Source organism: Lampetra planeri, chromosome 1 (genome assembly GCF_965212315.1).
Source record: "Lampetra planeri chromosome 1, kcLamPlan1.2.h2, whole genome shotgun sequence".
NCBI classification, from domain to species: Eukaryota; Metazoa; Chordata; class Hyperoartia; order Petromyzontiformes; family Petromyzontidae; genus Lampetra; species Lampetra planeri.
This window is the reverse complement of record NC_136107.1, coordinates 12,898,029-12,923,300: the sequence shown is the minus strand read 5'-3', so window position 1 is coordinate 12,923,300 and position 25,272 is coordinate 12,898,029. Positions and strand designations below refer to the sequence as shown.

The window sequence follows — 25,272 nt, the reverse complement described above, 5'->3', positions numbered from 1 at the left end:
TGTCCACGATGTAGGAACATCGAACGGCGCGACCCTTCTGGGCCGGCACCATACAGTCACATCCCCGATGTTACTGCATATTTAAATGAGTAGAAACAGCAATAATACTCTGAGCTAAATGTCGAGTTTCTGAAACGTATGTAGGAGTATTTGATCAGAATAGGGTTGTCATTAAAACGTGTGGCAGTATACACAGGGCATGACAAGATTATGTTTAATGGATGAAGAATTTGAAAAGCTACAATATTGGGGTTATATAAAACAAACGGATTATTCACAAATGTATGCAGAATAGAAGCTACTGAAATATTAGCCCGTTATAAAATGCATGCCACCTGCACATGTGCATGTCAATAAGCCAGAGGTTGTTCCATGTCAGATAACAGAATGCAGAGCTTTAGAAATAGATTCAGACAATAAATAAACATTGAAGTTGGATACTACAATAGTCATTCTATTGATAGAAATGTGAGGTTGCGTTTCGTAGTATATTTAATGTTTGTAAAAAAGAATAGTAAACTTGACAGCCTATTATATCGCGTGAAAATGGAAATATATACAATGATGCCTTAATAGCTGCATGGTCAGTGGGTATTGCATAGCAACCGGAGATGTGCAGTTCACATCTATAACTTAAATCGTACATGCCAGACAGGATGTGAACAAATTACATCAGTGTCTATAGAACGTATTATTTATCTCAAGTCCAAACAACACATTCCTGCGGAGGGAGCTGGTAGGAACGTTGGGTTGCTCGGTCAATGGCCAGGGTCAACGGCGGCGTGGTGTATTCCGCAAATATGCCCGACTGTGAGGGCGGGCACAAGCCGGCGTTAGTAGGTTAAACGTTGAGTTTTATAAGGGCACCACGGGGTGACCAGCCCCTCCCCACCCAGCCCCACCCCTCCCACCCAGCCCCATCTCACCCTACCCACCCAGCCCCTCCCCACCCAGCCCCACCCCTCCCACCCCCCACCCAGCCCCTCCCTATCCTCCCCACCCAGCCCCTCCCCACCCAGCCCCACCTCACCCTACCTACCCAGCCCAGCCCCTCCCCACCCAGCCCCACCCCTCCCTCCCCCCACCCATCCTCCCCACCCAGCCCCTCCCCACCCAGCCCCACCCTCCCCACCCAGCCTCTCCCCTCCCTCCCCACCCAGCCCCTCTCCACCTTCCCCTCTCCACCCAGCCCCACCCCTCCCATTTTTTGATTCACGACGGACGGACACAATAATCCCCTGTGGGCTGGTGGAACCAGGAGGTTCCTACCAGTACAACTTCAATCATATTCGGTTGGTTTTAGGAAGAAAAAAGTTATCTGTTGAACGGACAGCATCTTGATGTCACAAACCATTGCACAGAAGATGCAATTGATTGCATCTCACGTGCAACAAAGATAACCGTAATTGACGTTTGGGACAATTGCCGTTAACGAGGCCAGCACGAGGGGTGGGTGGCCAGCACCACGCCCGGCCGCCTTTGTCTCTCCCTAGGAGGCCAAGAACCGGTTCAGAGAATCGTGTTTGGTGGCCGTGAGCAGAAACCGAAACTCGGGTGGCCGGGCTCGTAGCGCAGGGCGCTCTTCGCTATTCGCGACTCCACCGCTTCCAATTCACGCAAGCGCACACACGGACCCAACGCATATGAATACATCAATACACGAGTCTGCCGATACAGACAGAGAGAGAGAAGGGGCCAGCACAGTGGACACGACACTCGTTCTCATGCCCGCCATCCCGACACTTACTCATCATCCTCTGCATACATTTAGTGTCACCGCGTCCAAGCGCAATCATTAACATCGCCCGGGGTGCGCACGCCACGGACACAAACGTACAAAAAAACATCGAATCGCACGTACGCATACACACGAATAGACACACACACACACAGACACATCGACACACACATCGACAGACACACGTACACACACAGACACACGCGTTTCGGCATACAAACGGGAGTATAAGACACCACGCATAGGCACACACAAACGCGCGTATAGACGCATACGCATATTGACACACGCACAGACAACGCTGTTAAGCAAGGGTTGGGTTGGTGGTGTGGTGGTGGTGTGTGGTGTGGGGGGGGGCACGGGTGGTGTGTGGTGGGGGGGGGCACGTGTGGTAGTGTGGTGGTGTGGTAGTGGTGTGGGGGGGGGGTGCACGGGTGGTGTGGTGGTGTGGGGGGTGCACGTGTCGTGTGGTGGGAAGCTGGGGGCGGTGGCTGTGACCGGCACGGGCACTCGGCTCGCTCCCTCGGTCGTTGCTGTTGTTGGTAGTGTCCAGAGGCCGGTGACGGGATGGCAATCCTGGGCAGGTACTGGCCCCTGGTGCGATTCCTCGCCCCTCTCGCAGTCACCATCCTGGCCTCGGATCTGAGCGAGCAGGTGAGCCACCACCACACGCACGTTTACACCTACGCAACAGACGCACGCACATGTGCAAGATCTGTGTGTGCATCCACATGCTGACTGAATGTTTTTTTTTATACGAATAGTTAATTGTGATGGAACGTCGCCTATGCAAGGATTATCCAGCTGATACGTGCAACTCAATTCACATTTACTGCGCACAAACACCTTGCGTAAATTGCGCATACTGCATGTGTTCCTCGACCTATATAGCGTACACACATCAAATATTACGTCCACACAAGCATCAGCACATGGACGCATTCATGCTGATATATTAACAGACCACTTCGACACACGGATGCCAGGATGCAGGAGGAACGTGTCACTGCTGTTAGCGTGGCGTGGCCAGGGATCAGAATAATACTTTAAATTTTTATAGCCATCATTCATGCTAATATCATTCCATAACGCTGTTACATTCATTATAAAACGGACCAAATCCCACACAAAGCCACAACACGCACACACAACCGTAGATTGAGCAGGCATCATCCGTGGTGCACACAACAGAGAGATATGAACACTTTTTTTTTGGCATTAAGTGCCATTCATGCCTTTAACTATTCCTAAACGTACATGAAGAGTAAACCATCGTAGTCTGCGCTCTACACAAAATCTCTCCTAAATTCCTCTCGTGGTTAGCACACATGTATACATTGGCGTTCATGATATAATTGACTTACGTTATCTACGCACAATGATGGTTGTTGTTATTGGATACTCGCTGCCACCAGAGTATGTGCACGTTAGTACGTTCCCATGAACTGTACAACTCAAGTAAATTCTACATTCTACGTCACGTTTTGGGCCGACCTGGAATATCCGGTATTTATGGGTTAAAGCTGCCTCCAATATGTGATTTGCTCGAGTAACTCTGAAATTTACATCAGCCGCCACTTTTTTCAAACCAATTTTAGTTGTCCTCCATGAACTCCAGTTCTAAGGAAAAATAAGGACTCAAGTTGGCAGTCCCTAGAAACGTGGTATATAATAGGGTTAAACGAAACAGGCCTTATGTATATGTCTGCAATATTCATAAATGAAAACATTTATGAAATTGAATTTTAGGATATATGTATGGCACCTAATGTTAACAAAAATGAGCAAATATTAATTATCTTACATTTGTAAATAAGCAGATTATAGAATATCAAATTCACGGGACCAATACGTGCAAGTTGTTACTTGCTCGTGTGTGCACTGATAAAATTGTTAAGCTGTTAACACCATTGCACAGGATATTGGCAACTTCCATCAGGATGCTGGTTACTAAACGGTAGTCACCAGGAAGGTGGTTCCAACCAACATCCTGTGCAATGCTGATGGCAGCATCATTTAATTTTTATCAGCACACAAGGAAGTTAAACTCTGTACGAATTTGCTTAACGCTTATTTGAGATGGAAAGTTCCATCTGTGACAAATTAACATTGTGCGCAGCTTTGTTACACTATAGGTAGTTTACTTTCGTGAAATGAAACGCTGCTTGTAATTTTAAAATTAAAGTACAGTATCTGAATGTTTTACCCCAGGTGTTAAATCGTGGGATAGCGTCGATGAACAGCAACTCGGTGGAGACACTGGCCAGCTATGGCCTAGCCTACTCCCTTATGAAGTTCTTCACGGGACCCATGAGCGACTTCAAGCACGTGGGGCTCGTGCTCGTGAGCAGCCGGCGGGAGCGCTCCAAGGCCCTGGGCTGCATGGCCGTTACCGGTGCCATGGTGGCTGCCTTCCACATGCTCATTGGTCAGCAGATGCTCATCATTCTGGTTCTACCCCATCTGACCCGTGCAGCCAAATGTTGGCAAATAGTTCCTGACTATATTATAGCTGATTTTTTATTTGTGATGCTTCCACGCTTTTTATGGTTTTAGTTTTTATTTAGTTGCCGAGATTAGTTATGCAATAGCTTAGTCTTTTTAATTTGTAAGTCATAAGTAAACTTCGGAGCAAGATGAATAACTGGAGGAAATTGTGCAGAATAGGCACAAGAAGCAGAGTTCAGTGCAGACCCACTTTGCTCATTAAGTGACTTCTTGATGTTGTGGAGAGAGTAACCGTTTATAGGTGTGCACTAAGATGTAGTCAAATTATTGTCGCCTCAATACAGCTCACGGCTCAAAATGTATCGTGGTTGATCAATATTTCTTGAATGAAATTTTTTTTGCTCAGCAACAACGACTGGGTGTAAAAATAATTGGCCTTTTTGTCAATGCAAATGCTGGGGAAAAGTGTGTGATGCATTTATGTGATCACTAATGTGGAACTCTCATTGTTCACAGCGCTCACTGACTTGGGTTATTACACCATTGATCGGCTACATCAAGTGGACGAGGCTGTTGGGAGAAAAACGCGGCAGGCTTTTCTGTACCTGGCGGCTTATCCTCTAGTTGATGCCCTGGTGAGTTACTGGTGACTCATTACACCAACATCCAACTTAGGGCTCTTCCAGAAAAAAAAATGTTTATCCAGAGAGCATTATGCATAAAGTATACAAGTGCTCTTAAAAACACTTTTTTTTAAATACTGTAGTTGCAATTTAAAAATGTAAGCAAGGCAAATACTGTAGTCTTTGCCAACAATACCAACGATTTCAGCTGTATTTATATGTTCCCTTCAGGCGTGGACACATGTGGGCATATTGCTGAAGCACAAGTACACCATGATTGTAGGCGGTGCCTCCGTTTCTGATGTCTGCGCACAGGCAAGTCAGGCCGCAACACAGTGCATTCTTTGACATTTATGAATTAAAAAAAAAATCTTCAGGATTAAGTTTCACAATTCGATCAGTTTATGCCATGTCTCAACTACAAATGTTTAAAATATGTCCATTGGAGGCAAGCTGCTACTTTTTCTAACCTTTGGCAACCGGTTTGAGCTGCACTTACCAAAAATGTCTCTCGGTGTGTCGGCAGGTTGCATTTGTGACAGCGTTTGTACATAGCAGGATTGAGTGTGACCCGCTGCTGGTCCCCATCCTGGCCTTATACACCGGCGCCATGGTCAGACTCGCCATGGTTTGCCTTACCTACTACATCAAGGTGCAAGGCCTTCTTCTTAAGGAAGCCAGACCCGATGTGGTGAGAACACGATTGAAGACATTATTTCAAATGCTTTTAGAAAAATATTACAATAATGCCTGACTTATAGACCAATCGTTATTTGAGAATTTTTGAAGAATGTGCATAAAATAGTTCTTCGTCCACATGGTTCTCTGGCAGGATTGTGACTGTGCATTTATGAACGCTTGGGGTGTATGTTTAGACAGAGGTATCGGTGTGCAGAATGCTCAACTTCTGGTGGCCATTGGCACTCATACTGGCGTCCCAGAGAATCAGTCGGCCCATTGTCCATCTGCTGGTATCTCGAGACCTCCGTGGAACACCTGCTGCCACGGAGGTAATGCAACGATTGACATTCCATTACGTACTTGGTTATACTGCTTATATGTTTGTTGTTGAAGAAAACTACAAAAAAGATTAATATGAAATATTTAAATGAGGAAACCCGTGTGCAGTGAAATGTCGCTTGAATATGTGTGCAGTCAACTAGTCATTGTAAACAAAACAAGCAGTGTCGTTGTGGAGAATGTACGTAAAAATAAACAGATCATACGGCTAAATCTTGACTTAAAGCGTTCGTGACTGCAGGAATTTATATTCTTTAGGTCTTTCGGTGAAAAAATATAGCGGGAGATCTATATTTTTCACCTGATGACGATTGCTTGTGTTGCGACCGAAACGTCGTGATATTTTTATTATTTTTCTTCTATCTACGTGGCTTTACCGTAACAAATGTAAAGTATTTTTACACATCCCATCAGCCATCTGGCACTCTGGGAGTGCATAATCTCAGCAGGATAAAATAATAAAACTTTGTACCTGTTTTGACATTCAGCGTTTCACAAGCCTGCCCGCAGCAATGTTAGCCAACTGCCAGATTTCGATAGGCAAGGACCCTCCCCACCAGATGCGGTCCCAGTTCGACGAAAAAACAGACAATGCAAAACGAAATAATCATCAGCATCGTGGAGAGTACAAACGACAAGATAAATAAGCAGAGAATGAATTCATGATTCTCCTATTGGGATGCTCAGTGTCGAGGCCAGTTTGCTTGTGTTGAACACATCCTGCTGACATGATGCAATCCTAGAAGGCCTTGGGGCTAACGGGATATGTAAACATTTGTTATTTTTTCATATGGAGGAACAGATATGTGAAAGAAGCTGTCGTTTGCTTATTTACTATCTTGTCCACTGTAGAGATATTTTTAAATGTAGTTATGGGTATGATGTGTAAATCTGATTTCATACTCTGCCAAGTCCTGTTACAAGTGCAGCCTGTCACAAACACACTGCTTTATACACTGATTGCTGTGTTGCCTTCCTGTAGGCTGTAGCAATCATGACAACAACCTATCCAGTGGGACACATGCCTTATGGATGGCTCAGAGACCTGAGAACAATATACCCAGCTTTTTGCAAGGTACAACATTGAATCTGTATATTTATGTAAACATAACACGTAATTTTTATGTGGGAAATATCTGCCTCGTTAAAAAACCCAACTTATTTGTGTGGCTTATATACAACACCAATAGTGCTAAATGAACCATGAAGGTGAAAACTGCTCCCTCAACTAAAATGCAATTGCAAATGCGATGATTTATTACCCAATAATCCCATGGGGTTTAACACCACGCTGGAATCATATAACCAAACAAGAAAATGTATTTTCAGCCTCTAAGAATGTGCAGGATATACATTTGAAGGTCACTCTAAATTTTTGCATATTTAGAAAATGCAGCCTATACTTTAGGGGTTTTACTTGTACAACAACTGTATGCTACAGACTAATCCCAGAAACCGCTCACTGTCAACACCTGGAGGATACTTCTCTCCTGCAGAGATAAGGAACTTCACAGCAGCCTGTTTTGCTACTGCCTTCAGCGTAAGTACAATTCATGATAATTTTACCAATACAATTCTGGTGAATCGCCTAACAGCAAAATTTGTACTTTCTGATTCTGTTATGTCTTTCGTATAAAACAATGTTCCCATACTCTGCCACAGTTGTGCCTGCTGATGTTCTGGTTCCCTGGCCTGGCTCAGAAAATTCTGGTGACCATCATTGGGCTGGAGCCCACATTTGCCCAACGCTGCATTGTTCCACTTCAAATTTTTTCGTTCTTTCCAATCCCAAGTAAGTGCTCGCTTTTTCCAGCTGTGCATGCTTCCCATGTGCATCATCATGGGATCTGAAAAAACCCTCGACTATTTAAATGTCTTCCCTCGATGGGAGGACTTTCAAAACTAGAAATGGGTACACACCCAAGACAGCATCCACTATGGAGTAGTATAGAGATCAACTTGTGTTCCAAGAGATAGGCAGATTGTTGCATCGTCATACCCTGAAGAGTTAATGATGGCTATGGGAGGTCTTTGTCCAGCAGTGGATAGATCATGGTTGATTATGATGAGAATGAAATATTTACAATGGTGCGAGACCATTGGTACCTCATTTGGCAGTAAAAAATATAATTGTTTTTTTACCCTTTTATCTGGCAACAAAACTGACACCTTTTTTACTCCGAGCTCTCATACTCTGATGGTGCATTGTCTTTGAGTTGTGCGCCTTTTGGCGTCATCTGGTCCAACCCATGTGAGACTAGGCTCTAAGGAAAGCTGTTTCGGGTGTGAACCAATCAACTTCAAGGACAGTGCACATTATCAGAGTTATGTTTTTTGTTTGCATTATGACCGCAGGTATTGTGGTCTATGCAAACATGACTCCTCGTAAAAAAGGTGTCAGTTTTGTTGCCAGATAAAAGGGTAAAAAAAAACAATTATCAATGGTGCGAGAGTTAAAAACAATGACCATGGAGTGAGAAGTTAGTACATCCCACCCTTGATCACAAATGACACATTTCATCTGAGCCATACCAGCCAGGGTCCACCCCAAGGTTGATGCAGATGCAGTTATTGTTACTCACTGTTGTTGGTATTACCAGGACTTAAAAAAAATAGCAAATTGTAATTTCTTGTATATTTCTTCTTTTAACGGTCAAGCGCTAAAGATTAATATCTGTCCGATTTGGATTTGGAAGCTCAGCTGAAAATAAGGTTCCATTTGATTTTGCTGTGATGGATTTATCATTCCTATTTAAAACATTAACCACATGCATTATTTATCTTTATAATGTCACAACCAGAGAGAATACTAGCTATCTCAAGACTAATTTAGTTTCCATTTTATTTATTTTACAATTTTATTATTTGTCGATCGACAATAATTATCTATATAAATTCAACTTTGCATGTTTAAATAAATAAATTACAGAAATAAATGCAATAAGCAGGATTCAAAATCGCCTACCTTGTCACACTTTGTATCACCAAGGTCAATTCGATATTGTGCTAGAGCATTACCTTCTGCCACTGCTAGATACCGAGTGATCGTCATGTCTCTTTCCTTCACAGTTACAATCCGTGCACATCTGAGTGGATGGCTCATGATGCTCAAGAAAACGCGAATCATGGCCCCAAGCCCGTTTATTCGACTCACTGTACTCGTTAGCTGCCTCCTCGCCCTACCCTACCTCGGGTGGGCATTGACACAAAGAACATTCACAGAACCACAATGTACAAATCAGAAAACGCAACACATTTGTCAACAAATGCATCACAATGTACACATGCTAATTAGAGTGGTTTCTTGTGCAAATGAGCATCGAGGTAGCAATCAACTCCTGTTCATAGCCCTAAATTAATTATGGAAATTTCCCATTCCTATGGCAGGGCTAAGTCTATGTATATGACAACCACTTCATTTTCCCACAGTGGGCTGTCAATCCCCAAAATACATACAGGTATTTTGTCTACTGTTTCTTAAGTTGAGTTCTTCTGTTAACTGATTGGTGCACTTTTTGTAACCTGAAACTTTCATTTTTTGAAGCATTTAATTTGAAAAAATAAAATGTATTTTGAACAATGACTTAAAATAAAAATAGTTTATTTTATACAATGTTGTGGTACACTGACCTGAACCAAATATTTGGATTTGAATTAGGCAAATACAATACTTAAACATGTCTATGCTTAAAATGTGCACACTGCCAAACATTGGGCGTTTGATCGACTTCACTATGAGCGCCCAGCTTAACCATCTTTTATTAGAGTGTCAAACACATGCTTGCACATCAAATGAACACAAATTAGACCATACATTATTCTTCAATTTGCTTCTCGAGTTTGACGGGAGATGTGACGGCTGTGCACACATGGTGTGTGGTGGTGTGCAGTGTGCACGGTGCCGCTCTGGGTGTGGGATCACTGCTGGCGGCCTTTCTCGGCGAGGCCTTCTCTGTGATGGTTGCTTTCTGCTACATCTGCTACAAACAGGCATGGTTACCTATCTCTCTGCTCTAAAAGCATAAAAGGACAACTGTTGGGGATGGGAATTGAAATAAATTACAATCAATTGCCAAATAAAGTTCAGATGGGCACATATTGCATGCATTATTCACAAGTAAATGTAATCACGTTGGAAACGTTGATACTTTTTTATAGTCATTTCTCTTTATTTGTGTTCTTGTTGTTTTTAAAGCTGCTTGATGTCCCAAAGGGCTTGCCGAGTGCAGAGACGTCCGAGCCATCAGACGAGAGCGACTGGAGCATTTACGATGACGGGACGTGTGAGCGTGCCACGCTTATCAGCGATACGACCGGTGCCACTACCGTTCCACACAGAAAAGGGCTGTACACATAGCAATACTCAGACCAGTAAAAACGGCAGCTTGCAACAGAGCAAATACTCCACCATTCTGAGAGCTCTCAATCAAGACAGTTGACCTCTGGGCCACAGTGGAATCATAGATATGTAATTGGTCAGCATTTAAGGCAAAGGACCTCTTTACAGTATTGTGCAGCCTGTGTCAAAATATAAAAACACGTCTTTGTTGAGGTGGATATTTATTATTGAGGTTTTTATAATTTTTTTAATTTGACAGTTATTCATCTTTGGATTTCATTTGTGTATAAATGTTTACTAAATTTAATTCAGGTACGTATAATACATGTGCATATGACCACATTAGTTCAGGGGAAACAAGAAATGCCTTGATGTAACAAATTCACACCAATTTATTTGTAATATGTACAAGTTCTTAAAAATGTTTGTTCGTGACAAATAAAAAAGGCTTCTTACCATAGAATGAACCGTTGAAGGTATGCTATTATTTCTTCATTTTAAGTGTTTGAATAAAAAACACAGCAACTAAAACCACGTGATACAATCTAAAGCCAACAAAGTCAATACATCTGCAACAATACTTATTAAGCACAAGGCACTTTTATTGGTGTGGATATTTTCTGCTATTATTGATGGCAAACATATGGAGCAAGTCATATTCCAAAATCAGATTTGCTTAAAACCATCAATCTATGCACCGAACATTTTGCTGCATGGTATTATAGAAGCCAGCTGATATTGTTCCACTCATATCTTTATCATCTCGTTGAATTGGATTGCCACTGTAATTAGCATCACTTTATAACAGGCATGAACAGAAAGGAAACACAAGCTTCATTGACGAAATGCAAACCCACTGTAAGCACATTCTCGAATCTATATAATTTAGCACAACAGCAAATTCAAGCCATTTTATTGACCCTTTTTTTATTTTCCCGGTTTACTGTAAGTGTATCACTCATAGCAACACAACTGCATACTCTCGTTGAACTCATTGTCTCTATGAGAGTTATTGTTCCCCCAGTACAAGACAGATGTAATGATTTATATATGCTTCCAGCATTAGAGCGAAATAAAAAAACACCAGTTTGTAAAGCAACTGTACAATAGTTTATTAAAGTCATGAAAGCAGTTGTACTGAATTTAAATGTTGGGGATGGTCACCTTGTGATCATCATCTGTTTCAATGCCAACTTCCTCCTAAAAATAAGAAAACATATATCAACATATTTTACAGTGAACATTGATATTGCTGTAGTTACAATCCAGTTTGGATTTATAAAACGTCTACATGCAGTCTCATCTCTCAGTGATGTTCTATGTGTCAAATATCATCTAGACACAGTATCTCAATCTTCAGTATGGTCATCATGGTAAGCATATAACCTACACATATCCTGAAGGTCTCAAGACAGGATGGCAAATATTTGGAGAAAAAAAAACTTTCGTTCTTTTGGCAAAGTAAAAAAATGTTTGCACTTACGTAAAAGTGTTTTTTAGTCTTAGGGTAGCCTTCCAAAACTGCATCAATCATATCTGTAGCCTGTAAAATAAGATTAACCAATATTTTACAACATATCTTTAAGGAAATGTACAATATCAAATTAAGTCCCAGTTCAATGCAACGTTGCTTTGGTAAATTAAACCACACCCAGCCAATGCATCAGCCATACCATTCTCTTTCTTCTTCTCCACTCCTTCACATATTGAACCCTATGTTTGTACACCTACAAAGGAACAAAAACTTCAATATTTTAAACAATACATCTTCTTTATCAACAGAAGATTCTAGATCTAACGTAGCAGTCAGAACTTGCTTATACAACAGCACATACCGCATAAAATCCATCATAAATGTACCTCTTCCTTCTCCTCCGGCGTGACGACATTAGAAGAGTTTTTGATCGTGTTGAGCCGCTCCTCTAGTGCGGAGCAGTCTGCACGCAGCCGCTCTGTCTCCCCCTTTAGGTCTTCGGTGACCATGGAGTTAGTCAATCCTCGCAGTTCTACACACACACAGCCCATGTTTACGGCTCTTGCCTTGCTTCATGATGATGCTTCATGATGATCATGGACAGCAGGGTGGTGCAGTGGTATCACTTTTGCCTCACACCAAGGAGCTGGTTTAAATTCCTGACTCGGGTGGCTTTCTGTGTGGAGTTTGTATGTTCGTTCCTTATTCTGCATGGGTTTCCTCTGGGTTATCTGGTTTCTTCCCATAGCTAAAACCAAAAAAGGCATTGGTGTTAAATACAACCCCAATGCTGGAAACAGCGTGGCTTTCTTGGGTGATTGATGAAGGAATTAGTATGAGCTATGGGTAATCCACTGCTGGATGAAGGCCTCCCGAAGCTGCTGTGTTTCATATTGACATAAAACATTCTGATTCTTTACAGCATTACAACCTTACAAAATTTCTAAAACTAAGGTTTTATTTTTCGATTTAAAGCTTTCGTGACTGCAGGGATTAATCTTATTGGTTCTTTCGGTAGTGTCACGTAGAAGGGAAAGAACCAAGAAGACTAAGGTTTTACTTTTAAGATTCACCTTGGCCAGGTCCCCATGTTGTATAAATCATCATCAGATCTCTTTCAGATGTACAATACCTGACAGTACGTATATGATTGGATACTACTATTCTCACACATACAGGAGCATACATTTGTGCATGCTGTCACACATTACAAACGCACCCCACGTATGTCAGTTAAACACAGCAAGGTAACACATGCAATACTGGTAAAAAAGAGGAACTCTTACTCTATATGAACCAAATTATTTATGAAGCACAAGCAAATGTCAGATTATTTCCCCATCAGTTGCCATTCCATTTCATTGCCTTAGATTCATAATAATAATGCACAAGGTAAAATATTTGCCTGAAGTGCACAACTGTATATGCACCACACAAACCTGCACATTTTCAGGGAATACTTGGCAGTGCAGTGGGGCAATGTAGCAGTATGCCTTACCTGTCTCCAGCTCCTTGCAGACCTGCTGATTCTCCTTTATCCCTTGATTGAGCTCCACGACCTTCTGGTCCAGGTCCTTCAGTTCATTATCTGCAACTATCGGAAACTGGTCCTAAAAAAAATCAAACAATATTTTGTCATAATTTTGAGCAATTTCCATAGACAACAAAAAAATTGTTTATTCAAGTACATTTTTCCAATTGATAATTTACACGGCTATAAACACGAAGGATTCTTACATCTCTAATTTGCTAAATGCATTAAGGAAATGTCTTAAATGCCAGCTTTGTGTGGGGAAAAAAGTGTTGGTTTTTCACCTGGTTGGCAAAGTAAATCTTCTGCTTTCCATAAACTTTCTCTTTGATCTGCCCTTCCTGAGCAAGTTGGTCCAGGGCTTTTACCACAGCCTGTGTGAACAATTACAGGACACCAGGCATAAACAGATATACTGAAAAAAAAGCCAGCATGCACTTTGAAATAACATTTGTAAACGGTCGATTTGTGAGGATATTTATTTTCCTATTAATCGTTTTTGAAAAAACATACGTGCATCTGTCAAATGCTCACCGTCTTTCCGAAGGCATGTTGCTTGTTCAGGTTTCCCTGTATATCTTGAGCACTGTATGGGCGATTCTGGTGATTCAGGTAATTTAAAATCACTCCAGGGGCTGATAAGACAGAAAAATTGTCATCTCACATTAAACATGTAAAATTTCGGTCTATCAATGTACCAATTCCAGAAACGTGAACATTTAAGGGTGCAAATGCCACACAGACTGCTGCTGTTACTGTCAGCATTTATGCAAGGTCAACCTGTCTAAGCCACGTAAGCGCATCTGCTCTAACGTCAATAAGATTGCATGACGAAGAGGCCAGGGGCCTCTTGTCAGTCGACAGGGCAAATATTCAGGCCCTCTGCGTGGACGAGGCTGAAACAGGGCCCACTGCTCGCCTTCGCAGAGCTCAAGTCACGGCCACGATGAACGCTGGTCCCCAATTCCCTCGCTACAGAGTGGTGGTGAGTTGGTGGAACAGAGCGGGCCCAGGGTGACACTCGCCTGTCGCGTCCTTCGTCTTGCTCATGGTGATGACCGGATACTTGTTCACCTGCGGCAGCGCAGAAAAGCCAGACACCTCAGTCGAATCACCCAGACAGCCCAAGTCACTCAGCATACATTGCCATTCATCAGGCAGCCAAGTCACTCTCCAGGCAGCTCAGTCACTCACTCACGACTACATAGTTACCCAAGGGGTCGCTCACCTGCCAGCCTATACCCTCAGCGGACAAGGTCACCGATTCCGGTCGTCGGGTCAGGCACTGTGGCTCACGGGACACTCACCAGGCAGCCGAGTCGCTCACCAAGCGCGTTGTCATTGACACGAGTAGTGTAAAGTTATTTACTGAGTTGAGTTAATTATTGTAACACGAGTTGTTAGGTTGTGTACGTATTTGTAGGGTGCTAGGAGTTAGTGTGTGAGCGTTAGTGGCTGTCGGTGGCTGTGTTAGTGGCTTTGTCAGTGACCGTGTCAGTGGCTGTATCAATGACTGTACTAGTGACTGTGTTAGTGATTGTGTTAGTGACTGTACTAGTGACTGTACTAGTGACTGTGTTAGTGACTGTACTAGTGACTGTACTAGTGACTGTGTTAGTGACTGTACTAGTGACTGTGCTAATGATTGTGTTAGTGACTGTGTTAGTGACTGTACTAGTGACTGTACTAGTGACTGTGTTAGTGATTGTGTTAGTGACTGTACTAGTGACTGTACTAGTGACTGTGTTAGTGACTGTACTAGTGACTGTACTAGTGACTGTGTTAGTGACTGTACTAGTGACTGTGCTAATGATTGTACTAGTGACTGTACTAGTGACTGTACTAGTGACTGTGTCAGTGGCTGTACTAGTGACTGTTAGTAACTGTACTAGTGACTGTGCTAGTGACTGTACTAGTGACTGTACTAGTGACTGTGTCAGTGGCTGTACTAGTGACTGTTAGTGACTGTACTAGTGACTGTGCTAGTGACTGTACTAGTGACTGTACTAGTGACTGTACTAGTGACTGTGTTAGTGACTGTGTTAGTGACTGTACTAGTGACTGTACTAGTGACTGTACTAGTGACTGTGCTAGTGATTGTACTAGTGACTGTACTAGTGACTGTGCTAGTGGCTGTGCTAGTGACTGTGCTAGTGACTGTGCTAGTGACTGTGTTAGTGTATGTGTCTGTACTAGTGTTAGTGGCTGTGTTAGTGTATGTTTCCGTGTTAGTGTATGCGTTCGTGGCTGTGTTAGTGTATGTGTTAGTGTATGTGTTAGTGGCTGTGTTAGTGTATGTGTTAGTGGCTGTTAGTGTATGTGTTAGTGGCTGTGTTAGTGTATGTGTCTGTGTTAGTGTATGTGTCTGTACTAGTGTTAGTGTCTGTGTTAGTGTATGTGTCTGTACTAGTGTTAGTGTCTGTGTTAGTGTATGTGTCTGTACTAGTGTTAGTGTCTGTGTTAGTGTATGTGACTGTGTTAGTGTATGTGTCTGTACTAGTGTTAGTGTATGTGACTGTGTTAGTGTATGCGTTAGTGGCTGTGTTAGTGTATGTGTTAGTGGCTGTGTTAGTGTATGTGTTAGTGGCTGTGTTAGTGTATGTGTCTGTGTTAGTGTATGTGTCTGTGTTAGTGTATGTGTCTGTACTAGTGTTAGTGTCTGTGTTAGTGTATGTGTCTGTACTAGTGTTAGTGTCTGTGTTAGTGTATGTGTCTGTACTAGTGTTAGTGTCTGTGTTAGTGTATGTGTCTGTACTAGTGTTAGTGTCTGTGTTAGTGTATGTGTCTGTACTAGTGTTAGTGGCTGTGTTAGTGTATGTGTCTGTACTAGTGTTAGTGTCTGTGTTAGTGTATGTATCTGTACTAGTGTTAGTGGCTGTGTTAGTGTATGTGTCTGTACTAGTGTTAGTGGCTGTGTTAGTGTATGTGTCTGTACTAGTGTTAGTGTCTGTGTTAGTGTATGTATCTGTACTAGTGTTAGTGGCTGTGTTAGTGTATGTGTCTGTACTAGTGTTAGTGGCTGTGTTAGTGTATGTGTCTGTACTAGTGTTAGTGGCTGTGTTAGTGTTAGTGGCTGTGTTGCTGTATCAGCGAGTGCTCAATCTGTTGAACGTTGGCGCTTCTCTCTTCCTTCTAAATTGGCGCGAAACCCGACCACGTGACCAGCGAATCAGTCACGTGACTCTCCCGGCGAGCGAGAGGGGTTGGTGGTGAGGGGCGGGGTTAGGGGCGGGGTGAGGGGGTGAGGGGCGGGGTTAGGGGGAGAGGGGCGGGGTTAGGGGGAGAGGGGCGGGGTGAGGGGATGAGGGGCGGGGCTATGGGGTGAGGGGCGGGGTTAGGGGCGGTGTGAGTGTGTGAGGGGCGGGGTTAGGGGGAGAGGGGCGTGGTTAGGGGGAGAGCGGCGAGGTTAGGGGGAGAGGGGCGGGGTTAGGGGGAGAGGGGCTGGGTTAGGGGGAGAGGGGCGGGGTGAGGGTGTGAGGGGCGGGGTGAGGGTTGAGGGGCGGGGTGAGGGGAAGGGGCTGGGTGAGGGGGGGATGTGGCTTGGGGTGAGGGGGTGAGGGGCGGGGTGAGGGGGTGTGGGTTGGGGTGAGAGTATGCATCCTTGCAGTCACGAAAGCTTCAAATCTAGAATTAGTTGACTTTGATGGCAGTTCTTCAAGACGGTTGTATAACACAGTCCTGTAGATGTCTCAGGTAGTGTGAATATTGTCATAAAGGCACCGACGATCAGTCATACCCGTATTAAACACGTTACTTGAGTTTCACAATCAGAATTTTTTTTTTTACTGGAGAGATCCAATGAGCTATCAAGCTCCTTTTCACAGATGTCCTGACAGTCCAATCACTCACCAGACGCTGTCACTCATCAGATAGCCAAGTCACTCATTGTCAGTACTTGTACTGTTAAAGTCCCCATTGGATTTTCATATCTCTATAATGTGCTGCTGTTAGCGAGCACCTATTGAGGTCGCACGTTGGGGGAGTGGTGGTGGTGGCCATGCACGTGGCCTGTATGGGATAGAGTGTTGCCCCCTTGCACGCGTGGGGGTTTCTTCGAGTTATAGAGGACGCCCTTTGTTTCTTCATTGCTGGTGTTCACCCACCTCACCAGGTCCTACTTCATTTAATCGTGTTCGCACGCTAACGGCCCTGTGTATCTTAACAAAAGGAGGAAATTCCGCATTCCTATGGCAGAGGCCAGTCCATCCAACCACGGTTGACATTTCCCAAAGCGATTTTCATGTTTATCGACCCTGGTGGGATGACGAGCCGGCTCAACCCCGACGACTTTTGTCACAAAATAAGCATGTGTCCTAGTTGAAGGCTTATCGTCCGCCTAACTAAATAAGCGACGGTCTTTACCTCTAAATAGCTGACAGTTGACGAGCATTGGTGCAAGGGAGCCTGACTGCTACTGAGATACTAAATATTGAAGCTGGTTCAGAGTTTGCTTGTACGGAATGAATGCTGCTGAAACAAATGCCCTCCCAGAAAGAAGGCAGTGCAGCTGATGGGATGTGTAAAGATACTTAAATTTCAATGTGGAGACACAACTATGCTATGATAAAGGACCATTTCCCGAAACGTCATTTAATTTATGTTTCCTTTTCAGGAAGTCTTGGCTCATGTGGTGGGGGTATTTTTTTTCTACATGGGAAGGAGGGGGCTTAGTGTCTACTCATTTACTCTGCCCATATTAGTGTGTAGGTGTTTGCACACAAAAGCGAACATTGACACCCAAGCCCGCTGTGGGGTGGCGGGGAACGTGGTCTCGTCCCGACACCCCCCTGGGAGACTCCACGCAGATTAATCCCAACCCAGACTGAGCGGCGCCCACAGCAACAGCTGTGGCAGCCACAGCCACTTCACGCCGAGGGGATGAGGGAGAATCAGTCACGAGGTGTGAAGACCAGGGCAAGGGGCCCCATCTGCCCTGTCCAGATGCCCCCGCCGGGCAAACCCAGTGGGGTAGTGATAATTAACTCCTGATGAGAGCTTGAAGCCATCTCTGATTTGCGTGGAAAGTTTGTCCTTAATCTGCGTGATGGGCCACTGCTGTTAAAGTGGATGGGAAACGCTTACAAAAATTACACAGGTGGCTAATGCAGTAATATAGTAAGACCAACGTGTGCATTGTTTTAATACAAGGTCGTAGCCATGGAGTCAACATTGGGGGGGACCAAATCTTCCAGGGGATCTGGGCCCCCCCTCCCCCCCGAAAAAAAATCTGCCACCCTTCCTCTTGCTCATGAGGACACTCACTGTGAATGGAAGCTGACTGTAATAAAACTGCTTGCACTTTAATCAAAGAAACACTAATAATGCTATTTATCATAAGCAAGTACAGCTATACGAATATGCAATAAATGATAGCTACTACAGTACAAATATCACACATGCAGCGCAACATAAATGATTGACACTTTACTCAGACTTAACGTGGGCTTTCTGACAAATATAAGGTAATAAAGACATTAACGTGAGTTGAATCCGCCCGTGAGCGCCACTGTTGGTCGCTGGGTGAATGTGTGGCTAATTAACTTTCCAAGTAACTTTTCAAATGGTTGATTGATTAGCAATCGCAAATCTGCCCGTTTTCACCAAAAACGTTTGTTCCCATTCGACAGTGAGATAGCCTACGTAACACTCATATTACATTTTAGTTTTCCACTTTTTAATACATTTAAAAATAATGAAATTGAGAGACAGGACAATGTTTGACATTGATTGTACCTACCCACAGCAGTCCAGCAACGGCTTCTGCTGGGGCACGGCAACACAACTTGGACAAACCACACTCAGAACTGCAGTACACCGTAATACTAAAACCGGTAGTAATAATAATGGCAATTTTAAAGTTTAGTTATGATTATGATTACATTTGCTAATGATTATTTCGGACGGCGGTGCGTGGTTGCCTGTCGTAGCATAGCAATTATTATTTTAAAAATATTTCTTATATCAATATATTGGGGGTGGGACATTTTGAGCATATTTGAATATGGGGGGGGGGGATATGTCCCCCCCAATATATATAATTATGGCCTTGTTTTAATATAAAGCGATACAAAACACTAGACGTAGCTACAAGTACACAGGATCCAATCACGACAGAGCAAAATACTTTATAATTAACTAACAATGTACGGCACTTATTGACTTTACGTAATGCATGATGCATGTTTTCCTTTCAAACATACCTTCTGTAATTTTCTCAATCGGGCTGGCCACATAAAACACATTATTCTGTTATAAATAAGAAAATACCGGATACTTCGACTGAAAGTGCTATACGCTATCAGCCAACGATCTATCTCACGGTAAAAACTCAGAATCAACAATTTCAGAAAATGTTATCAATGTTAAGAAACAAAAATGAGACTAAATTTGTGCTACGTATTTACATGGGTCATTGTGGCTAAAAAGTTTAACAATGTAATTAGATATGGCCATTCAAAGTGATTTTCAATACAATACCGTCTTGTCTCTCAATGGGCTAGGATGGTGGCGCAGTGCTTAGCACTGAACATGGGCATCTGACCCAGAAATCATGGTCCAACTTTGGTCCAAAGGTTCCAAATCATGGCCCAACTTTGGTCCAAAGGTTCCAAATCATGGCCCAACTTTGGTCCAAAGGTTCCAAATACTGTACATTCCAACGCTGGGATGTTCACCGGGGAGTTAGATTCCTGACCATGGCTAACATCAGTGGGTAGTGATATCGAAACCGATCCTGCACCCCCTTACCAATTTGCACTGACCAGTGCGGTGGAGTTATGATCAAACAACCGCAATGACTGACACGACGAGGGAAGGCCTTTATCCAGCAGTTGATTGATACAGGAAATACTGTAAGCTTTAAAAGAAATACTGTAGCGTTTTAGAAGTTTAAAATGTACAAATTATATATTTAAAAAGTATGTAATACTCCAGGTGCAGTCGATTTATGCGTGGAGCATGGAGAAGGGTTGCATGGTTGATCCTTCCCAGCCCTTGACGTACCTGTGGAAAAATAATACACACAAGTACAGGAATACGACGTTAGTATTATTTCAAATCAAGTATATTTGCTGATCATTGTCACTGTGCAGAAATAACAAAAATCTCCCACTGTAGAGATTAAAGTACAGCAATTTACGATTACAGTACATATCACATTACTTCGATTGACCATTTTTCAACATAAGATGCTGTGTTGCAATTCACTACTAATTTTTGTATGCACAGATTGCGAAACTATTACGATTTTCCCAAATGAATTGCTGTGTATACTATTTAAGAGTGCATAATGTGTTTAACATTTGTGAAGCATCACCAACCGTTGCACCGCAAAGGCAGAATTGTTTCAAATAAATGAGACCAAAGTATCTCTCAAGGGAGTCCTCTCTTGCCAAAACAAGAATACAAAATAAAAACATCCTTTAACACATTCCAAGGACATGCAGCCAGCTTTCACGCGCATGGATTAGAATACAAGATATGTTATCCTTACCGGGGACTATATTGCTCGAGTGGCGATTCAGACTTGTTTGGGGATGAGTGCGACCATGTCTCCTCGCTGTCAGATGCCCACCGTGGGTCAGGATCACAGTACACGTGTGAACAGCTATTCCACGAGGGTTCCTGTTTGCATACAACACCACCCCTCTCTTCCTCCACCGCTGCTCCATGCGAGACCCACTTTTCAAGAGGCAGTGGCTGGGATGCGAGCAGAGTCTGTGAAGCGTGCCATTGTCCCATTGTCCCCATTGCAGGGTGAACCAAATCTTCTTCCCACTTCCAGCTGCTGCCCGGAGACCGGTCGTGCAGGAGGGATGGAGGCTCGGAGCAGCTTTGTGCCAAGCCGTCTTTGACCTCCTGTGACCCGCCGGCCTCCCCGGTTCCATGCTGCAATAGGCGAGATAGCTGCGCTATGTACCGGATGGTGAGTCGGAGTGTCTGGATTTTGCTGAGTGGACGACCGGCGGCCACCAGGTGAGGGGGCAGGATGCCCTGCAGTGCCCGCAGTGCCCGGGTCAATTTGCGCATCCGCAGCTTCTCACGCTCGTTTTTGCGTGCCCGCCTTACTCCAACACGCTGGTTGGGTTGGTTTTCTCTGAAAACGTTGTGTTAAAAAAAAAGCATGACCGTCGGTTACTTGCAGTCGATGCAAAGTGACACCACTTGATTTGTTTTGGTTAAAATAATGCAATTCAGCGGGTGAAATAAAAAAAATAAGCCGGTGTACTGCTGAAGCATTATTTTATTTCAAATATTTAAAATGTACAGCACAATATATGAATAAATTAGACGTATTCTTGGTTCTTTCGGTAAAGTCACGTAGAAGGGAAAATAATAAAAATATAAACAATAAAATTGTGTGTTTTTCACATCTGATGATGATTGCTTGTGTTGCAGTCGAAACGTCGTGATAATTGTATTGTTTTATATTTTTATTATTTTATTGTTTCCCTTCTACGTGACTTTACCGAAAGAACCAAGAATATGAATCCTTGCAGTCACGAAAGCTTTAAATCAAAATTAGACGTAGTTATTTTTGATTTCTTATAGTTTCATGAAAATTCAAGACAACTGCAGCATATTTCCATTTGTTTTCCTGAATATAAAACGAAGTACTTTAAAGTTTACACAGTTGTGCGCTGAAATAATGTGCAATAAAGATACGGTGTGGAGTATAAATGAAACATATGGCACAGTAAAAGCAGATGTACAGTAAATAAATCCACAAATAAAGTATAATGTACGTATATTAATACTATTGTACTTTCTTAACATTGCAGTACTCCATCAAATCGGATAAAAAAGCATGTGCTATGTTCTATGGTTCTTTCGGTAAAGTCACGTAGATAGAAAAAATAATAACAAGTAAATAAATCAAATAAAGTGAATAAAAATAATAAAAAAAATATCACGAAGTTTCGATCGCAACACAAGCGGTTTATTTTTTCTATCTACGTGAATTTACCAAAAGAACCATAGAATATGAATTTCTGCAGTCACGAAATTTTTAAGTCAAAATCATGTGCTATGTTCTTCATGAGACGAGAAATGGTTTCAAAGGGAGACACATACCGTCTGCTCGGAGCAAGTGGACCTGCGGTCTGAAAAGCATCCTCCCTTATGTCCAGGAACTCACAGCTTGCCTCCATGCTTCCGTGATAATTCTGTTGATGAAAAACCAAACATTCGTCAAACAAAGGGTTCATAAAAGTGCATTTGTTTTATGAAATAAATATTAAAAACGACCGTTCGTTATACCACAATTGAACAGACAGCATTTAGAATTCATTGGTGAAAAGCCTCTTTGCAATTTTTAAACAAACCCTCAAACGTTGCACTTACCTATGCTGATGTGACCTAAGTCTTCACTACAGGTATTTGCTTTTCTTTACAATTTTTGCGTAATAGAACTCACAATGGGGCCAACCCGTTAGCAGGAACATAAGAAGGTAATGGACGAAATTGAAGACAGAACCACTCTGATGAGTCTTGTGCTGTAGTCCACGTTTATATGCAGTTGAGTTTGAGGGCTGGTGAAGGATTGGGAGGGTGAGTGAGGGGTACTTCCCAACATGCCCTGCTGCAGCACATCAAAGCCACTTCTCTGCATGGTGTGAAATTGCCACTTAGCAGATGTCCGAGACACCAAAGTTCTAACGAAACTGCAATGTGAAGGACAAAATAAATACACCCACAGTGAAATTTACTTAAGCAGGTTTAGTGATTGCACATTATAAGAGACTCGTTAGATAATAACACATAACATCTTAATTATAACAATATAACTGGTTATTAAAATATGCAGAGATAAATGCCCCGGGTAATGTTGATCACTGTGTATACAGAATGTTAATTTGTTAAGTGTGTATCGTCGGTGGCTCATTAAAGCCGAATCTTTTACGGTTTGCAGTTATCTACCGTGTAACACATGCAAGCACGCATACAAAAAGCACAATGTTCCCTCTTCTCTGCGTGACAGCTTTGTATCTTTGTATATATATGAGCCACATAGTATCTGTAGACGAGCCATCGCAAATTGCAATTGCATGAGTAAGACAGATGTGCAATTCCTCATACAATATCCAATTCTCCTTTATCTAACACACGTGTTTTTGAATTATACTGGAGTAATAAATGGACGCCAAGCTTCACACATATTCCATCACTCTGACTTCATAAAGTGAAGCGTTTACAGTGACAACAGCAGTCTCACCAACGGGTTTACACTTTATTGATATTCACTTTTTTCTGTGGTGAGCATCAACCCAAGTTCTGTTTAAGCCTGACAGACGCGTGTTCATTAGCACATAACACACAGGTCATGGCACCGGTTTGTGCTGTACCGCAAGCTTTCCCAAGCAGGCCGGTGCCTAGCATGCTGTGTCTGTTGCTTCCCCGTCTGTCACCACCAGCATGACGCGACTGTCAGGGTCCACTTCAAACAAGCCCACTTCCCCATGGCACTGGTGTCTGACACCTAAAGTTTGCACACCATGCATACTCAGTGATGTTTTAAGTTTCACGCTCTCCCACAACCTTATATCTATTGGGAACTTTCAAATGTGGGGTTATTTATAATGCTAAATTATTAGATTTTTTTTCCTATTTCATAAAGGCTGTTGATGGGGTTCTATGCTGAACGGTGGGTATACAATGGAATTTTGAAATGGCTGCAATCACCTTAAACATTTTGCAGGTTTACAAAGGCAATTCTGGCTTCGGTTCAGAATGAGCCATGGCACCAGAAAGAATGTTGCTGCCCTTTGCAGGGTAATGTGGTCATCATTTACAGTCTTGAGGTCCTCCTTATAAAAAGTAAGCCATTGTGTGTTGTCAGATGACAACTAGTCAAGCGAGGAAAACCTAAGATATTTCTCTAAACACAAAATGAGGAATTATACAATGCAGTTTGGATTTATATATCGTCTAAATGCTACCACATTTACACACAATATAAAGATTCTGCAAATAAAGTGTGGGCATGTTTATTGTTATAGATGTACATAAACAGTGGACATGTTTATTTATAGAGAGATAGTCAGGCAGGGGAAAAAAAGGTCTTGAGCCTGGACTTGAGCAGGGCCAGGGAGTCAACAGCACGGATGGTTAGTGGAAGAGAATTCCAGGCCGTGCCGGTAGCATTGGAGAATGGGAGGCCTCATGTATGTATGTTGAACTTCTTTCGCACCGTATGTAGCCAACCGTGTTGATTAACTGAGGGCTTCAACAGAACGCCTTGGTTGGTGAGTGTTCATTTTACTATCTTGTTTTCAGAATATTTTAACTTCACTTTGCATACAAAAACACATAATCGCGTCCCTTAGGGGCCATCTATAATTGACGTCACGCGATTTTGAACGATTTTTGACCCCCCCCCCCTCATCACACGGCGTCACAAAAAGTCAGACCCCCCCCCCTTCAAATATGACGTCACAAAGCTCTACCCCCCCTCCCCCAAAACCACATTTCCATTTTGAAAATAAAACATGCTTCAAATCGCTTTAAACTACTGTATTGTCATTGTAGTGCGTATTTAATGTATATTTAATTAAGTAGAACGTGTTGTCTATATTTATTTAGAGTTGAGAATTTTGATGTGACGTCACATTTCTCAACCCCCCCCCCCCTCGTCACACATCGTCATTTATGGACGGCCCCTTAATTGTTATTGTAACTTTCAATACCCATATTATATATTTAAAAAAAGACTCAATATTATTGTTTTTATTTCAATAAGTATATCTTGATCCAATAGAGAGAGAACCTTTTAAAGTTATAAACACACGGTGGGGGCTCAGCTCATCAGCTGTGGCATCTCTAACGATCATTCACACCCTGCATGCCATCTCATTAGCTTATTCCTCAGAAGAAGTCTGGTGTGAACATAAGTGAAGAGTCTTGTGAAGTGAAGAGCCTTGCCTTCGTGTAGTTGTCTATCAGCTGATTATTTCTTTCCTGACTGCTAAGCATCTTAAGATGACTTATTAAACGTGCTTTCTCTGTCACATGCATATTTATAGTGTAGTATACTAAAGCCTAACGTTCTGATTTACACATAAATTGAATGTATAAAAATTATATTCATGTGCAGTGTTTTAT

At 42.7% G+C, this 25,272-nt stretch overlaps 2 protein-coding genes across 4 annotated transcripts; one reads left to right on the top strand and one right to left on the bottom strand.

Annotated features, from left to right (window-relative positions):
* The first annotated feature begins 2,232 nt into the window (after window positions 1–2,232).
* LOC144718294 (mineralization regulator ANKH-like) lies at window positions 2,233–10,635 on the top strand. Of its 2 annotated transcripts, none has more exons than XM_078593901.1 (12): window positions 2,233–2,392; window positions 3,950–4,166; window positions 4,703–4,821; window positions 5,041–5,124; window positions 5,336–5,500; window positions 5,685–5,819; window positions 6,812–6,904; window positions 7,271–7,369; window positions 7,492–7,621; window positions 8,899–9,022; window positions 9,720–9,819; window positions 10,025–10,635. In XM_078593901.1, exons 1-12 carry the CDS (start codon window positions 2,306–2,308, stop codon window positions 10,184–10,186), a joined length of 1,515 nt encoding a protein of 504 aa, XP_078450027.1. In that variant the 5' UTR covers window positions 2,233–2,305; the 3' UTR covers window positions 10,187–10,635. The 2 variants fall into 2 exon arrangements, with proteins under 2 accessions (XP_078450027.1, XP_078450028.1); XM_078593902.1 differs by having other exon boundaries at window positions 10,043–10,317.
* A 111-nt stretch (window positions 10,636–10,746) lies between these two features.
* On the bottom strand, window positions 10,747–15,033 carry PSMC3IP (PSMC3 interacting protein). 2 transcript variants are annotated; one of them, XM_078593904.1, is made up of 9 exons: window positions 14,481–15,033; window positions 14,199–14,247; window positions 13,708–13,808; window positions 13,458–13,547; window positions 13,141–13,252; window positions 12,029–12,174; window positions 11,842–11,895; window positions 11,652–11,711; window positions 10,747–11,368 (listed from the first exon to the last, which is right to left on the bottom strand). In XM_078593904.1, exons 2-9 carry the CDS (start codon window positions 14,221–14,223, stop codon window positions 11,312–11,314), a joined length of 645 nt encoding a protein of 214 aa, XP_078450030.1. In that variant the 5' UTR covers window positions 14,224–14,247; window positions 14,481–15,033; the 3' UTR covers window positions 10,747–11,311. The 2 variants fall into 2 exon arrangements, with proteins under 2 accessions (XP_078450030.1, XP_078450029.1); XM_078593903.1 differs by having other exon boundaries at window positions 14,402–14,836.
* Window positions 15,034–25,272: the final 10,239 nt, after the last annotated feature.